This window comes from Sarcophilus harrisii, chromosome 3, assembly GCF_902635505.1.
Source record: "Sarcophilus harrisii chromosome 3, mSarHar1.11, whole genome shotgun sequence".
NCBI lineage: Eukaryota > Metazoa > Chordata > Mammalia > Dasyuromorphia > Dasyuridae > Sarcophilus > Sarcophilus harrisii.
The window spans coordinates 86,833,784-86,853,376 of record NC_045428.1 but is presented as its reverse complement, the minus strand read 5'-3'; the positions used below and the strand labels follow the sequence as shown (position 1 = coordinate 86,853,376).

The window sequence follows — 19,593 nt, the reverse complement described above, 5'->3', positions numbered from 1 at the left end:
ATGGGGGTCAGGATTGACGTAATAAGTAAAAGATAAGAAAAGGGAGTCCAGCATGTGTGAGTGCATTTTTTACTCTCCATGCTCTTAGACAGCCATTCAGATACAGGAGGTAAGAACTGATGTGACAAGTAAAAAAAAAAAAAATGGGAAAAGGGAGTCTAGCGTGTGTTAGTGCATTTTTTTTTACTCTCCATGCTCTTAGAGAGAACCATATCCCCCCAAGGTACTCAGAAATGAGGGCTAAGAACTGATGTAACAAGTAAAAGAAGATGAGAAAAGGGAGTCCAGTATGTGTAAGTACATTTTTTACTCTCCTTGCTCTTAGGAAGAACCAACCATTTCTCCCTAAGATACTCAGATATGGGGGTCAGGACTAATGTAACAAATAAAAGAAGATGAGAAAAGGGAGTCTAGCATATTCTTATCGGGGATTAAACTCCCCCAGGACTGTATTCTCTTTAGATCAATCACATGCATGGGACCAGAGCCAGGTGAAGAGCATTTGAAAAAAGTCCCTTTGGAAGATAGAGTGGGTATAGTACCCTATGTAGCAGTAGTTATTTTTAGATACAATTTTACTTATCTCTATTTAGCTTCACCATGTCTTGTGAAATAGGTGTATGATAAGTCACTAATATCCCCACATTTGAAAGATAGGAAATCTGAGCTCAGAGAGATTTAAGGACTTACTCATCATTACCTAACTTGTATGTATTCAAGATAGGATTCAAACCTAAGTTTTCATGTCTACTCCCTACCATGCTCGCTCGCTCTCTCTCTGTGTGTATATATATATATATATATATATATATATATATATATATATATATATATATATATATATATATATATATATATATTTATTAATATTAATATTAATAAAGGATGTTACTTGCCCAGGGTCATATAACCATTAAATGTCAGAATCCAGGTTTGAATTCCAGACCCAGTGCTCTATCCACTTCATAATTTTATACTAGTTGATTTTTGTTACTGACCTCCCTCTCTCTACCCCTTTTCATGATACTTTTTAGAAACTTATTATAAGATCGCTGATCTTCTGCAAGAGTCGATTCAGAGGAAGAAAAGAGAATCTTAAGCATTGTACAATATTAAAGACATCACTTAGAAGACAAGAACAGATAACTTCAGACAGTCAGACTTTAGGCAATGCCAAAGTTTAGAACTATAGCTCACAATTTTGGTACCCAGAGAAGTCTGTTCAAAATGCAACCTTAATGCAAATTTAGAAATTGTGATGTGAAAATAATCTTAGCTATAATGAGGATAAATTCAGTCAAATGAAAGGGAAGACAGCCTTCTTTGGGGCCCTGGATCAAAGCACCAGTTATCCTACACTAGTAATGGCCCCACCAAAGTTCCCTTTCAGAACAATTATATGACAATCTTCTACTTTGATAATAATGAGTCCCCTCACACCATGTGGGAAATGTCCAACTCTCCACAAACCAATGTATTCTCAGTGCCTACAACACAGTAAACATTTGACAAACACTTGATTGAAAAAGCAATTTCATTTTTTGTCAATTCTTACAAATATTAAACTTTAACTTACCAGGGATTTTGAATATTAAATGCTTCTCTCCTTTGTTTCTCTTGAAGTCTTGTTTTTTCCTCCAATTTGTTGCTCTGAAGTTTTAAATATACCCAAAAATCAATCTGTTAGGCATACTTTAAATAGAAAAAAAAAAGAATAATTGCACAATTATCTAAAACACAACATAGAAATGGACCTTTGGAGCTTAATTTGTTTTGTAGAGAATGTCTCAGAACATGCCCTAATACAGAATACTATTCCGAGCTAAACAAGAGTACTGTACCTCATGCTGGGAATGTGAAACAAAATATTCTATAGTCACTTTGCAGCTTTCTTAACTTGCTTTGGGTAAATCTCGACCTCCATCAGTATTTCAGTTGTTCTGTCTTTATGATAAAAATGCTAATGCTGCTATTTCCTATAAAGAAGTATTTCTAAAACTTTTTCGAATGGAAATATGAGGTTTCTTTTAGGGCAAGTCAAATAACTTATACTGAATGTACTACAAAATCTTCCATGTAAAATCAAAATAGTTCAACCTAACAGGAAAAACCATAGAAATGAAGAAAGCTTTTTTTGTCTTGTTTATGATATATAACTGAATAATCAGTCATATAGCTTGTCCATTAGTATACATACAAACATCCCACCCCAAGTAGACACATGTATAATAGATCCTGCAAATGAACATTAAACTGGGCCCAGAATTGAAAGAAGAGAATAGGCCATGTTGCCATTGGGAATTTTTGCTCTTGTGCATGCGCTGGTGCTTGCTCTCTCTCTCTCTCTCTCTCTCTCTCTCTCTCTCTATATATATATATATATATATATATATATATATATTTAATGTCCCCCAAATTCCTTCCAGAAAAAAGACTTTAATTCCAATATTTGGTGATTTTGTATAATAGAATTTTATGTAACAGAAATTCATAAAATACTACAACAGTCTCTGAGAAATTAAGCTGAGTATTATCTAAAGAGTAATAGAGAGATACATAGGGAGTATTTGCAGGCTGAAGTACAGTACAAGCAAGGAATTGTTCACAGAAAGTTAGATAAAAGATGATAAATGATTGGAAAAGGAAAATTAGTGTCCTACATAGCAAGAGCTAGGGCTGACCAATGGACATGCTGTAAGCTCCATTTATGACAACAAAATGTCAAAAAAAACTAAAGGAACCACTCTCCCCTCACCTCCTAAGACACAGTCAACCAAATCTCATGGTGGATTTACAAGAGAATATGAACAAAAGTGACACAGGATGATATATGGATTGTGATCCATAGAACTGGTGAGAAGAACTCACAACATTGAGATTATATATCCCCAAACATAGTAGTTTTTTGTTATATTGGCCCTTTCATTTCATGCAGATAATAAACCAAAAAGAAAATCACATCAAGAAAAAGGGGTGTATTCCTTTTCTTATTTTATTTAAAAAAACAGAATAAGAAAAGAAATTTGGGAAAAAAAGAAAGGGGTGACTTCCAAAAAAAAAAACAACTTAATTGACTTTTAATTTAAGATTTAACACTTATTGTAGTTATGAGACTCAACAGAACATGCTATAAGATAAATTATTAACTTGTATACAAGGAAGTTTGTTTTTTGAAGAATTAGTTACAAGGACAGTCCAAAGATAAAGGAATCATATTTACACAAGTCCTGTCACTGTATAGTCTAGATCTGGCAGATTCTAAATTCAACATAACACAGACATGTATAATATTGGCCAACCATTACACTGAAGTCACTGCTCAGTAATTTTCTTGTAAAAAGCAAATAGAATGTTTGGGCCACAAACACAAGAACAGGTTAAAAAAAATCTCGAGACAATAAAGGTATGAAACTTTAATTGAATGGCTATGACAAAATGAGCAGTAGTATTTGCTATAACATGAAGCCCTGGATTTGCTCAGCAGGGAATTCAGTGAAAGGAGAATAACCAAATTTCTAATTTTGGACAGTAATATGGCTCAAGTTATCCAATAAAAAACTGAATAGTAAACTTCTATTCATAGATACTAAAGAAGCCAGAACAATGAACTAGGAATCAAAAACTTTGAGTCCTAATCCTTAATCTGTAACTTAATAATAATGCAAATATGGTAAAGTCACTCATTTTCTCTGAATTCAACTTACTCATCTGTACAATGGACTACTACTGCTTCTCCTTCATAAATCACAAAGTTGTAAGGAAATAATTTTATAAGTTGTAAAGTATTATGAATTGTGAGTTACCGTCTTCCCTCCTTGTTAACGTAATATTGCAATTGTTTGCCATTTTCTTCTTCAGTGTGTCCCCATTTTACAGATATGGAATTGAGACAAGTAGAAGTAATTTGCTGTGAATCACATAGCTAGTTAGTGTTTGAAGCTGGATTTGAATTCAGATGACTCAAGATCCAGGACTCTATCCTTCAGCTTCTTAATCTGTGGTTCATGACCCCATATGGGGGTATTATAACTGAATGTGGAATCATAAAATTACAATTTATTATCAGTGTTTTATTTGCATACTTAATTTTATATATCTATATACCTAGGATGACAATTTCTCAGGCAAAAAGGGATAATGAATAGAAAAAGTTTAAGCAGCCCAATATCTCAACTACTCCGATACAATTTTGTTATTTAATTGATTAATTGCATCTAACTCATTATGACCCCATTTGAGGTTTTAATGGCAAAGATACTGGAGCAGTTTGCCATTTCCTTCCCCAAATCATTTTACAAATCAGAGAACTGAGGTAAACAAGATTAATTGATTTGTTCAGGGTCACACAACTAGCAAATGTCTGAGAACAAATTTGAATCGATGTTCTCCCAACTCCAGGCCCAGAATTTTATCTTCTGCTCCACCTAGTTACTCATTACTGTGATATTCAACTGTAAAAACAAAACAAAACAAACAAACAAAAAAACATGGTAAATTCTTCACTGGATTGTTTAGTGACTGCTCAGGAAGTGCAACACTCTACTAGTACTACAAAACTTCAATCATCTTTACCAAAATGATACTAGGCATTAATTAGCTAATATGTTACTTCACAAAAGCCAATTATCCCATTATTTCCCCCCCAAAAAAACTTTTAAAAACATTGCTTGCAATTGTCAACTCATAAGCAAGAAATCGTAGATCATAGAGACAGAGTATGTTTTCTTCACTATTGTCCATTGCAGTTAAGAAATATAAAAGATAAAAATCAAGTAATAAGTGAACATCTAGGTAAGAAGTTGACATATAAAGATAGAGTTTAGACTTCTTGACTATTGCTTAAAATATAGGGATGATAGATTCTTGGCCAGAGCTGGACTATCCCTAACAAGCTTGGCAAGAATTTTTTATCAAGCAGGATGTGAATAATGATCATAAAGAAAAAACAAGAAGAATCCATCCGATAAGAATTATTAAAACAAATGACTAAACAATTTCCAAGGAAACCTGGAAAGAATAAAGAATATAACAGAAAGTAATCGTCTACAATAGAAGCATCCAAAGCCATGGCTCCCAAGTGCTACTGAACTAAATTAAAATGTAATTGGGAAATATTTGACAAAATACATAAAAATGTAATAGAAAAATGTATTCAGCAGGTATTTTAAGAAGTTAATCAAAAGAACCTCAAACTAAAGAGAATCAAGGAGGGGTTACTGTGTACATCAAGGCCGATATCATAAAGAGCAGATACAATGAAAGGAGTATAGCAATTGAGATATATATATATATATATATATATATATATATGTGTAAATTCACAGTAGACAAAATTCAAAGGGAAGCCAGTAGTAAAAAGCTATGACATCAAGAGTCACTATACAAATGACCAAAGATTAGGTAACAAACAAGAGATACCAGAGATATGAAAATAACAAATAAAATTTGATCTTATAGATAAGGATGAAACTCACTTCTGTATTGTGACACTGGATATGTATAACTTAATCAAAAAATAGGATAGACAAAAGATGGGAGAGAGTGAGATAGCATTAATAAAATATATTCAAGGAAAGAAGAAATCAAAGGCTTAATCAGTCAAGAAATATTTATTAAATACATAACACTTCACTGAGCACAAAATTGAGAATAATAGAATATTTTGTGAAGAAACAGAAATGAGTGAGTTAGTAAGTATTTGGATCAAAAGATAAATAAAGAGTTTTGATATCACATGCCTGGCAAAGGAGTGAGGGAGCTTCAGTTGTCTAGGTATCTGCTAGATCTCTCTCTCAATGACAAAAGGAGAGACCCTAATAACTTCCTGACTTGCCTTGGCAATAATTTCATCGTTGATAGGGTGAAGGAACAAAGGAAGAGACATTCTAATATACAGGAGAATAGTTCCTCCAACAAGGAGGAACTACCTGGGATAAAGATAAGAAAGTGACTAATCTCTCCTAGAATTTCTGATAAAGGAGGGGAAATGAAAAGTATAGTTTTAACCTGCACTCTGAATTATGGGAAAGTAGATTTTAGAAAGGATTTAGAACAAAGGTAGATATGGTTCCAAAAAGAGTAACAAATGGGAAGAGAAGGACATGGAGTATGTTTGAAGAGACCAATGTGAATTCATAGGAAGCTCAATGACAAATTGAGATTTTGGAGAAGAAATGAACAAAAAAGGATATGAATATAAGTTAAAGGCTTAGTCTTGTTCAAATAGTATTGGAAGTGCTAAAATTTAGAATAAGCTGAGGCAGACAAAGAAGCTAAAGACAACAAAGAGGTTTTATTTTTGTTTTTGTTTTTTTTTTGCAGGGAGGGTCTCGTTTTTACTTGAGAGAAAGAGCAGGATCAATGAAAGGACAAGACCTTTGTTTGGAATGGATGGGCAACTGAGAGAAAAAAAACAGAGCTATCTAATTCTGATTTTATTTCTGACCTCCATGCCAAAGAAAATGACCTTTGCACTGGAAAAGACCAAAAAAATTAACTGACAAAATCTATTTCCAAGGAAAGTAAGAAAATAATAAAAGAGCCACATGGTTGCTTATGATCAATAAGAAGTACCTACTGCATGCCAGGCCACAGTAGGTGCTAAACATACAGATAAGAGAAATAATCTACTTACAAAGAACCTGCATTCTAAGACAACAAGTAAATAAATAAGTATACATGGAATAAACATAAAGAAGAAAAAAATAATCAAATTTTAAGTAGTCTGAGAGAGAAGTATAAAAATAAGGAGACGGGAGAAGAAACCAGGAAAGTTTTCATGGAGAAGAAGCTTAAGCTGTAAAATAAGCCAATTCATGTCAATAAGCACTTATGTGCCTACTATATGCTAGACACTGTACTAAGCATTAAAAATACAATTTTTTAAAGGATCAAGGCAGTTTCTGTTCTTTAAGAATTCGACAATCCAACAAGGAAAATGGTGTGTACAATTATGGAGATCCAAGATATATAGTGTAAGCCAGAGGGAATCTCAAAGGGAAATCATTAGCATTAAAAGTACATTAAAATGAAATGCTTCTTGCAGAAGATGGTATTTTAGCTGAGACTTGAAGGAAAAAAAGCAAGGAAGTCAGAAGATGATGAAGAGAAAGTAAAACATTCCAAGTATCAGGACTACCCAATAAAAATGTTTAGTCAAGTAATGGAGTATTGTGTGTAAGGAACAGCAAGGGGGTTTTTTAACATCATTGGACTGTAAGGGATCTTAGGGTATAAGAATATTAGAAAGGTAGCAAAGAGTTAGGATATGAAAGGCTTTAAAAGCCAAGAAGGGAATTTTGCAGTTGTTCTTGAAGGCAATAGGGAGCTACTGAAATTTATTAAATAGCTGGGTGAAGAGCTAAACCAGAGTAATGGCAATGTCAGAGGAGAGAAGGGGGGATGTGCAAGACAATCTGGGGAAAATGGATTTGGACCTGTGTTTATTAAAGATTTTAATAAAGTATAAATGGCATGTTCAGCAAAGTTTGGAGTGATAAATGACATGGTAATCAAAGAGGTACCTAAGTATCATAGTTAGAATGCTGGGACTAAAGTCAGAAATCTGTGGGGTCAAATCCAACCTCAGCCACTTATAGGCTGTGTGACTCTGAACAAGCCACTTTACCCTGTTTGCCTCAGTTTCCTCATTTGTAAAATGAGGGGAAAGAAATGGTGAACCACTCTAGTATCTTTGCCAAGAAAACCCCAAATGGAATCACAGAGTCAGACACGACTGAACAACAGTTATTGGACAGTGAAGTAGCACAGTGGAGAGAATGCTGGTAAAACTAGGAGCAATGAGTATAATTTACAAAAAGACAAAATTAAGTTCCTAATTTCCTAATTTAAGGCTATTCAGAAATGGAATAGGCTGCTTTGAGAAATATAGAGGGGGGAGGAAATCCTTTGGGGGTCTTCAAACGATGGCTAGATGATTTGGGGGGGAGATACATTATAGAGGGGATAATTCTCATGTTTAGATAGAGATTGACATCCACTTTAACTCAAATTCCAACTTTTAAAAAAATTCTACTCACAAACCTACAATAAATCTCTAAGGAGCAATTCAAATATAATAGGACTCCATTAAAATACTAGTGCCAGGGAAGAGCACCAGCTGCTCATGTTACAGACTTCCCATGATACAATGAGATATTTGTCCATACCTCTCAACATAAGCATCAGCAGGGATTCTGCTCCATTTCCATACCTGTGGCTACCCAGAACTTTGATGTCTCCAATATCACTTTTTTACAAAGGTATTTATAACCTGACCCAGTGTTCCATTGATGTGGCTATACTTGAACTTTACTCATGAAACTGGAAGTTTTTACTCTATTTTAGGTGTAAGGATATTATATTATAAAAATTGAGCAGAGTCCAGTTGAAACTTATAGCTCCAACAAAAATATAAAAAGCTTGTTTGCATCGGAATGCATTTCTTTCTTAGATTGAATTTAGAAGAAAATCTTGAGGTTTAAAGGGAATTTCTGAAAATGGGATTCATTATCCTAAAACAGAGAACAGTATTAAGATTATTTGCATCCACTAATATTGCACAATGCCTTTTTGCTTTTTCCTTTCAATCTGAAGCTTTAATACTTATGTCAAATTTTCTCAGATTTATAGAGCACCACATGTAGGAAATGTTAACTCCCCATCATTACATAATGGGTAATCATCTCCTTTTAACAACAGAGCAGACAGACACATATTATCCCAAAATTGATCATGGGGCTTTGTTCTTTCATAGCTCTATTCTTTCTGAGGTTTTGGAATGGGGAAGAGAGTTTTCCTCCAGTCCACCTTCAAGGTTTGTCATTGGGAAAACTAATGGATAGAGCTGTTTAAAGTTGAATGGGCTTTTGGTGGTAGGTGAGCTCCCTTCCTTGGAGGTCTCCAAGCAGAGGTTTGATGACTAATCTGGAGTTATATTTTAGACAGTTTGGGGACCGTTTGGCATAAATGCCTTGGAGTTATTTCTGATTCTGATTTTGAGTTACTCCTCTCTGTCGTTATTGTTCCTTTGTTTTAGTCACATCTGCCTCTCTATGACATCATTTGGGGTTTTCTTGGAAAAGACACTAGAGTGGTTTGCCATTTCCACCTCCAGCTCATTTTACAGAGTGGGAAACTGAGGCAAACAGGGATTGTACCGGCTAGCTGCCCCCTACATCTCTCCACTACTTACATTAGTTCTTGTAGCTCCAATTCAAATTTGACTTAATCGGGCATCTAATCTTGGATTATGTTTTTTTGGCTAAAGTTCTCCATGGCATAACTCAGTCTCCTCCTACATCCAACAAGAAATATGCAGGATCAGTATATTTTCTTTCTTCAACCTTCATCTGCATAGACAAGGATATTAAGCATGAGGAGGATCTAGACACCTCTACAATTTCCTGATAATTAAATGGACACCAGAAGTCAATTTCTCAGTTTCTGCATCAAGTATCAGAGAATAACTAATAAAATTGGATTGATGACCTCTGGTGACAGCTTTCTGACACAGGAAACTGGAAGAGAGGATGTGATTAAGGAGGTCTTAGTTCACTGAAGAAAGGAAATAATATCCTTTCCAATGCTCTGCAGAGACAGTTGTGGATGGCAGCTAAGGACCTGACCTGTTTGGATTTTTTTTTTTTTTTTTTTTTTTTTTTTTTTTTTTTTTTTTTTTTTTTTTTTTTTTGGTTCCTGACCAAACAGAAAGATAGTCAACTTCTAGTGGATTCGGCACACTGGCAGCTGTGCACATCTATGTTCCATCTTGCATTTAAAGGGGTAAATGCTCCATAAGCATAGCCCTTAGGAGACAATGCAGACATATTTAAATTGCAAAACAAAGCCCCTCGATTACAGGAGTCATTTTATGATTTGGTATGTCAATTTTTCTCAGTCCCTCATAGCTTACCCACAATTTTACTGTGTGATTTTTCTAAGCCTGTTATGTGTGACTTTTTTAAGCCAAAGAGGAATGGATATAGAACAATCCTAATGATCCCTGGGGTCAAAGTATACACACACACACAAATACACATATATACATATATGTGTGTATGTATATATTGTATTGTATATAATTGCTTAAAATTATGTATTGTATATTATGTATAATATTGTATATATATGATATAAAACATGTGTGTTTATATTATATAGACATGTATATAAACATATATACATGTACATGAATGTATTGTATATATGTAATAGACATATATAAATCAGATTGACAGATATATAAATATATATAAATATAAATAAGATAAAGATATAAAGATAAAGATAAAGATAAATATATAAATATAAATAAGATAAACATGTATAAATATAAATAAGATAGACAGACAGACATATAAATATTAATAAGAGACGGAAATATGTATAAATATTAATAAGACAGACATATATAAATGTCAGTAAGATAGGCAGACATATATATAAATATAAATAAGATAGACAGATATATAAATATAAATTAGATAGATATATAAATAGACATATATATAAATAGGCAGACAATTATATATATATATATATAAATAGGCAGACATTTAATTATATATAAATAGGCAGACATTTAATTTTATATATATATATAGACAGATATTTATTTATATATAAATAGACATTTATATATATATATATATATATATAAATAGATATAGATAGATAGACATTTAGATAGATACACATCTATATATAGATAGACTAGATAGATAGATAGATATAGATAGATAGATTATCCACCCCTACTCTTCGCCAGCCTGTAGGTCTGAAGTCTCCCTTAGAAATTAATTGATAAATATGTACTAAGAAACCTACTATATGATAACGACTGTGGTATATGAAGGGGGAGAAAGAAAGGAAGAAAATACCCCTCCCATTTTGCATTTACTACAAACAAAAGATTCAGAGGCTCCCATTGCTATGTGACATGGTCCCTGAAGAAACAGTCTAAGAGTGAACAACAGTGTGGTTAATTATAGATGTTCAATGCTAATTAAATTGACTCTAAAGGAAAAGGGATGATGACTTTAGCTGGTCTCTAGCTGACCACACAGATATAGAGCTCAGGCAGGGGTCTTGCTGACTTTCTTTGACAAAATTAACAGGCTGTGTCCAAAAAGCTACCTTTTCAACTTTTCAAGGTCAAGTTTCCTGAGGACACCAAGTCTACCTACCAATAACATAAGAGCAAGGAAGGTGTGCCGTCCTCCTCATAAAGGAAAAAGGAAGAGATGAAGAAATAAAGAATTTTAGAAATTCTTACTAAAATAATTTAACTAAATGTACAGTGACCAACATCAAATGGAAATTGCTTCATTGTAACTAAAAATATTTAGAAAAGAAAATACAAATATCTTGTGGATATTTTATAGGTGCCAAAAGCAATTACTCTAAATTTTGGCTACTTAACATTTTTCTATTTCAAAACATATCTGTTGCTTGGTAGTCAGGGCTAGATTTGAGCCAAAGATAAATTACTTAAAATTTTAAAAATAAAAAAGGTGGGGGAGAAGGTAAGAAAGTCCATCCTCAGAAAGTAAAATCTTATTTTCTTCTCAAAATAAATCTCCAACAGGTGCCATACACAGCTGCTCTGGCAGTCAGAAACAGCAAAATAGGAACAGAAAGCCAAATTGGAATGTACGCCCTATAGCTTGGGGAGAGTACATAATATAGAAACAAAACTTCCTAAACTGTTGGTTGCGTCCCCATATGAAATCGCATAACTGAATAGGGGGATCATGAAATTATGATTTGTTATTAATAAATGTTTGATTTGTATGCATGTTTTATATTCTTATGTACCTTCTCTAGTGAAAAAGGGGTCATGAATTGAAAAAATTTAAGAAGTCCTGCTATAGAACTGTGCTTCTACCTCTATCATGATAGGATCTTCCAAAATCCTTTCCCCAAAGTTACAGAGCCAACCAGCACAATTCATATTAAAGAATAAGAATTATCAATGTTTTTTTTTATTGATGATGTTGTTATTTTAGCAAAAAACATGGAATCAAAGTAGGTGCCCATCAACTGAGGAAATTGCTGAACAGATTATGACATATGAATATAACATAATGTTATTGCACAGTAAAAATAATGATGAATATGAAGAACTCAGAGAAATTTGGGAAGATTCTTAAACTTGGGGAACAAATGAGAAGAGCCAATAGAATGACGACTATAAAAAAGAAAAAAAAATTTGAAAGGCTTCAGAATTTTCATTAACATAGAGATCAAACATGATTTCAGAAAATAAGGGGTTAAGATACAGAATGAGACATCGTACAACCTCAAATGCAATCAACAAAATAGTTTAATCTATTTGAATATAATGAATTGTTATGAGGAAAGAGGAGTTTTTAGAAGGTTATAAAGATGCCATAAAAAGCATCAATATAACAACAACAAAAAATCATATACCAGAAAATAAAACAAGTAATAAAAAAATTCAGAGGGATTTGGAAATGCTGTTCCCTAGTGTCAAAAACTGCAGAGGACTAAACAAAGGGACACTGGATTAATTAAACAGTCATTGATCATAGAGCAATTTAAATAGAGTAATGGGAGCAAGAAGCTTGACTATAACAATGAGCTTTTATAAAGTGCTGCTATATTGTGTCAGACACTGTGCAAAGCACTAGGGAAGAAAAGAAAGGCAAAAAGTCCCTGGCTCTCAAAAGTCTCATACAAATAAATGTGTAAATAACTTGGTACCTACAAGATAAATGCAGTATAAGTGGGAAATAATCTCAGAGGGGACAGCACTAACAGCTGGGGGGCCTAGGAAAAGTATCTTGCGGAAGGTGAAATTTGAACAGAATCATAAAGGAAACGGGATACTCTGAAAGGCAGAGGTGAGAAGGAAAATATTCCAAGAATAGCAGAAGCCAATTCAAAGGCACCAGATCAGGAGATGGAGTATTGTGTAGGAGGAATACTGAGTTATAGAGTATGTGCAAAGCTGGAAAAAAAGTAAGGAGGGATCAGATTGTGAAGGGATTTTTAAGGCAAACAAAGGATTTTATATTTGATTCTGTAGGTAACAGGGAGCTTCTGGAATTTGTTAAGTAGGAGGGATGACATATTCAGATCTGTACCTTAAGAAAATCATTTGGCATTTGAGTGAAGGATGGACTGGAATAGAAAGAACTGAGGAACAAAGACCAAACAGAAGGAGCTTGCAATAAGCCAAGTAGGAGATAATGAAGATTTGCATCTATCACCATTAGTCTGAAAACTTATAACATTTAAGTGAATGCTTTCTGGTCCTAGAATTATTGATTTAAAGCCAGCAGGAACCTCCTCATTTTATAGATGAAGAAGCAGAAGGGCAGATGGGTTCAAGGACTTGCCATATTTACATAAGCAGAAAGTTTCAGAGGAGGACTCCTCTAATTCAGGTCCTTTAAATCCAGGGTTTTACTCTTACCATTGTACCATACTGTCCTTCTTCATTCAGTGTCAAAATTTCACCTCACCTTTTCTCGTTGAATTGCCTTTATTGCTTGGAGTTTAGCTTCTTCCGCTTCCTTTTGGACTCGTACACATTCTTCTCTTTTCAACTAAATCATTTTGAGAAGACACAGTTTCAAAAAAAGAAAAGTTAGCTTTTTTTTAAGCCATTTTCAAACTCAGAATTATAATAAAAGGCAAATTACAGTATTACATGATCAGAGGTTGTTATTCCAAGTTCCTTAGAAAGCAAAGAACTGGCTTCAAAATTTTCCCTCAAATGCTGACCATTATTTACAGAAACTATTTCCTGTTTCTTCAAAGTACAATAGGATGAAATAGGCTTAACTGGGCCTCTGGACCAGAAGGATTTTAAAGTAGAATCAGAACTGCCTTTTAAAGGACTGGCCAAGGCAATATACCCAGAATGTAATATCTTATAAGCTTCTATTCAAATTGGGTAGGAGTATTTGATGATATTCTATTTTTTAATTCTCTCATTTTGATTTGTAACTAGTATGAAATTTTATAACATTGATCAAGCAATTGTGTGATTTTTTTCATCATTTATTAAAAGCACTGATATTCAAAAGCAAAAATAAAAGTCTTTGATAAAATTAACTAGATCGGATGGATTCTTTCTGACCTTTTGCTGGTATTTAGACTGTAAGAGTTGATGTTGTTGTTTCTTCCTAACTTCAGCCTCTGACTGCTTTCCACCTTTAAAAAAAAAAAAAATGAGTGTTAGAGAAAAAGAACCAATAAATGAAACTTGAATATTTAACTGAAATGTCAGCCATCAAAGAGGCATTAATGCATAGTCTGCAACTGGGTTTTACTTGTTAATGATTTAATGCTCATAGACATTAAAACAAAACTGAATTCCTTAATAAGACATTAAAGAATAAGGGTTTCTATGTGTTTTAAAAGATTCCTGACTAAATTATTCTAGTTACATAAATTTCCAACATTTTCCTCTAATTTTAATTGTTCAAATTTTCTAGCTTTTATCCACTGTCAAATAATACTTGTACTTGAGAACCCATATTCAATAATAAATAAATTCTATTCCTCTCTTCCAGAAGTATTTTTAAACATCTTTTCCTCCTAGACTTTCTGAGACCTAACACATCTCTGTTTGGGAGTATCCATTGTTTTTTCCCCCTTTCTTTCCTATTGCTCTGTATTGAAATAGAAAACAATTCCAAGATTCAATGTGGATATAAATAAATGCAAAGGAAATTTTCCAATGAGATTTATTCCCTATAAACCCACACAATTTGATATTGTTTTCTCCATTATTCAAGAAACATGGAATTTGGGACAGTTAAGTGGCACAGTGGATAGAGCACCAACCCTGAAGTCAAGAGAACCTGAGTTCAAATTTGACTTCAGACACTTAATACTTCCTAGCTGTGTGATCCTGGGCAAGTCACTTAACCCCAATTGCCTCAGCAAAAGAAAAGAAAAGAAAAGAAACATGGAATTTATATCATTTACTAGTTCTTAGCTGTGCACAAAAATAAATTAATACCAAAAATTCGGACTGCCCAATAATCATCTAAGAACTGGTGATTAGAGATTTTCCTCACATTTATTCAGTCTTGGTTTACATGTCATGTTGTTACTGTTCAGTCATTTCAGTCTTGCCCAGCTCTTCACAATCCCAATTGGGGTTTTCTTGGCAAAGATACTGGAGTAGTTTACCATTTCCTTTTCCACTTCATTTTCAGAAGAACAAAAAGAGGCAAAAACGGTTACGTGACTTGTCCAGAGTCAGGCAGTTAGTAATTGTCTGGTGCCAAATTTGAACTCAGAAAAATGAATCTTCCTGACTTCAGGTCCAGCACTCTAACCAGTGTACCACCTAGTTCCTATGAATATTATAAATACTTTTATTAAAAGAATCCCTTGGTCACTAAATGTCAATTCTCCAAAATTCTCACCAAAAATAGCATTAAAATAATTAGTATTCTGGGCAGCTTTTATAACTTCACCACTAAAGATATCACTTGGACTTCTCCCTTTATTTTTTGTGGAAATCTGGGAGAGGGAGGTGGGAAAAGATAGATGATAGAAGAAGTATTTTTAAGAGTTTGATCTAAAGTTGCTACTAAAGTTACTTTGTGGAAAGGGGAAAAATTATTCTAATATAGCTGTAAGATGAGAGAAGGTAGAAAGACAGATCCAGGTCCAATATTAATGAGTTTTTTCCTAAAACTACTGAAGTCTAATCTTACGTATCGTAATTTATCTTTCTTTTGCTTGTCTTAACAATTTTTACAGTTGAATGGAAAGTTCTCCCATTTATTGACTATTTCACATTACTTCTATTTACAAACTATTCTTCCCTCCCTCAAAAAAAAACCCAAACATTTTCTGGAGGACAGAGTGGAAAGAAGAGAATATTTCCCCAAAAAATTGCCAGTCTAATTGGAAATTCATTTCTTCCAGATTCCTCTGTAGTAACTAGTTTAAGACAACAGTGTATGTCTCTTCCTTTATGTTCTCACATCAGATGAGAAGTAAAGATGATTTAAATGAATCCCATGAAGTAGCCTCCCTTTTGAACGATTCAAACACTCAGAAGAGTTGGGAGAGGCAATTCATCACCCTGGCAGCATTCCCTCTTGAGATTCAAAGATCTCTCTCCTTAGAAATGAAAACATAGATGACATTTCTCTTCACACCTACCACTGTGTCCCAGACTAACCTTCACCTGCTATTCAGAATCTCCTCTGCCTTCATTTATATACAGATTAGTATCCCCATCTTGTGATTAAAATGCTCAGAGTCTTTCCACTCACACTTGACTAGTGCTACCAGGAAGTCTTGCTGCTCCCCAGGTACACTCTATTCTTCAGAATGCAATCATTTATGGAGGGGTCTAAATGCTTTGGTGATTAAGCCTTTATTCCATTCTCTGGCAAGTTAAAAGTACCCTGGCATTTACTAGACAATTATTTGTTGTGCATCATCCATTTGATGCTTTGGGTAAAACAACTGGGAGATTTCTACAAAGACTAGAAATGTGCTTACTTAAAAACATACTCCATCCCACATTCTACAATGATGAGCTACCCACAGTGACTGCTCCAAAAGGAGACAAATAAACTATACTTTGACAAGAAAACTTCCATTGCTCAGAGATGCACTGAGCACTCAAGGCTCACTTCAAATACTGTGTAGTACACAAAGCCTTCCCCAACTCCCCGAGGAAAAAAATAACATTACTCTTCGAATCTTTAATATATTTTCCCCCACCTCTTTATACAGGTTTATCTTCTCTATTGTATTCTATGTATTTATGTCTATTTTATCTTTCAATAAACCCAGAGACCAGAGATCTCTAAATTATTGTGTGGATAAATTTCAAGGAGTCTGTGATGGGGAAAAATGCAACTTCATTTTCACTAACTTTCATTGAAATTTAGCATTTCCTTCAATATTTTAAAAGAATCCTATTTTTAAAAAACTGACAAAGGGGTCCATGATACATATGCAAAAAAAGCTCAAAAGATTCCTATACTAAACAGTCCCTGACTTCCAGGGGATTATAGTGTTATTTCATCTTTGTATCCCTTACAATAGGACAAGTATCATATTCTGTACATAGTAAGCAGTTAAAGAATTAACTGAAAGCAATATTAAGACTACCTCTAGAATGGAATGGAAAGATATTTATTTATGAGTACATGAGGATGTACTAAGCAATAGGAATATGTCTAATCTCAGAAAACTCATATTCTAATTGTAGGAGATCACAAACATTTGAAAGCAGAGGTGAGGAGGGTACAGAAAGACCTTAGAGATTAATAGAAGGACCAATGGCAAGATCCAGGGATTTAGGAAATGCTGTTAAGGAAGCGAAACCTATTGGTCTTTTTTTGTTGTTGTTAGGTAAGGATTGAACTGGGATCATTAGAGGAAGAATGCTATTTTCCTTCATTCGTTTTATTTCCTTACCTAGTTTATTTGGCTTTGTGTGGATTGGTTTTGACCGTTCTTGCTGTTTCCATTTCTCCAAGTCTTCCAATTCTTTTTTAGCAGCTGGCCAGATGGGAAAGATGAAACAAATACATGAAAGTTAAAAGGGTAAAAATAAGTTACTTATAAACACCAAGAAAAAAAATTAAAGGCAGTGACTTCTAAGTATATGAGTTAGTAAAGAATATGACAAGGGAAGGACTGTGACATCGAATTCTTATTCATGCCCAGGAATGAACCTGAAACTCACAATCACCCTGGCATCATATTTTCAATATGAGTCCCACGCTGAGAGGAGCAAATTAAATAATCACATTTTGCTTCATTAACTAAAATGAAGGAACTTAGTTTTTTCCTTCTAAATTTATCAACCCTTAAAAGTCAATTACAGAATCAATAGAAAAAATTAGGAGAATCATATTTTAATAAATACATTCCAAATAGACTTAAAATGTGGTTTTTAAAATATTTTAGGTAATTAAAACTTTCTAGAGACTAAGATGCTTTTTTAAAGCCCAATTTCTTTTGAAATTATTTCTTCCCAGGAGTTCGTAATGGTTCACAAAGTTCTGATATCTCAGTATAATGTAGAAATATTTCTGGATTCCTGAAGACTCAGGAACACAAACTGTCAGATACTAACCCACTAGAAAGACCAACTATGGGCTCATCCTAAGGGCTGGTCTAAGTATAGAGATGGATCAGCAACAGGCAAACTCCTCAGCAACAAATAAATAAAAAAAAATAAAAATGGCTCTTGGTCCTGTGAAATCCCATCATGCTTCTTTGGCGATAGTGGCAGAGGTCACCAAGAATCAATAATTCATCTATATACATTAACTTAGCTACCAATATTCTAAAGAAGAGATCATTGACATACGACCAGCCAGTGGGCATGCAACTGGAAAAAACTGAATCATCTTTGATATTTTTGCTGTAAATGAAGTCAAGCAGATAAATGAAAGATACATTTAAGTGCAAGGATTACATATAGGCTCTCCATTAAAAGGCAAGTAAATGAGTTAAAGTTGGCTTTATTCTACACACAAAAGCCATTTCATGGAACTCTTTGTTACTCTGCGTTACTAGACCCATAAAAAAATAATTGTAGCCTAGGTACCAAAATTGGTTGTAGGAGTAAAGAAGTAGAGCAGATATGAGAAGAATTTAAGACTTTCCAAATTAAAATCATATGCACTGTGACACTTTGTGACTTTAATACAAAAGTAGGTATGGGGAAAATGGGGGGAAAAAAGATGTTGAATAACATGAAATCAAGAGTAAGAAATGACAGAAACCAAAAGCTTGTAAAGCAAGTGTCAAAAAGATAATCCACTAAGGCTACAACATTCCCAAGTACAGTAGGAACCAGATTAAAATGTAATTGGAAATAGTAAAATAAAATAAAATAAAATAGAAGATAATGTACATATGTGAGGTTTTAAGTCAATAAGTCAATTTAAGTCAATAAAGTCAATATGAAGAAATCCTTATATATAGTTTAGTGATCTCTTCAGTTTCTATTTGAGTTTGACATCACTGTTGTAAACTATACAGAAGCCTCACATTTAAATATCATAGTTTATTTTTGAATAAAATACAGGGAGGTTCTAGGACATTAATTAAACCTAATAACAATATACAAAAAAGAAATCTATTCTATTTTAAAGAAAAAAAACTGGTTACCAACGTGAGAGTCATTTGTGAATCAGCTGTTTGAATAGAATTAGGGAAACAACAGATCAAAATTAAAAACAACTTAAAAGAATAAAAATAAGGAGATATAGTATATACAGTTTAGGTCATTCCAATCTGACCATTGAAAATAAACTATTAAAATTAAAATATTAATAATAAAGTGAGAACTGGATTAAAAAAAACTCAGACCAGCATCATTTTCTAAATTTAACAATTTCTAAATTCTAAATTAATCACCATAACAGAAATTGAAAAGCTTGATCTGTATGCAAGTTGAAAAAACAAAAAGATACTGATGTGTGGTAGCAGGTCATTTGTAAAATCTTAGAGAGATAAATTGCGTGAGATTATAATTTATAATGAATTTGTAAGATTAAAATGTTTAAAAAAAAAAACAGCAAAATGTAGGGGGAAAAACAAGAAACTTTGGTAAGAGATTCAAGT

At 33.4% G+C, this 19,593-nt stretch overlaps 1 protein-coding gene across 2 annotated transcripts in view; it reads right to left on the bottom strand.

Annotated features, from left to right (window-relative positions):
- EPSTI1 (epithelial stromal interaction 1) overlaps positions 1 to 19,593 on the bottom strand; it is a 105,265-nt gene that overhangs the window by 52,485 nt on the left and 33,187 nt on the right. For both annotated transcript variants that reach the window (XM_012546306.3, XM_031958423.1), the window contains 4 exons: positions 17,431 to 17,514; positions 14,111 to 14,184; positions 13,491 to 13,574; positions 1,577 to 1,650 (listed from right to left, as the gene is read on the bottom strand). In XM_012546306.3, the coding sequence (XP_012401760.2) occupies positions 1,577 to 1,650; positions 13,491 to 13,574; positions 14,111 to 14,184; positions 17,431 to 17,514 (316 nt within the window). The remainder of the gene's footprint in view (positions 1 to 1,576; positions 1,651 to 13,490; positions 13,575 to 14,110; positions 14,185 to 17,430; positions 17,515 to 19,593) is intronic.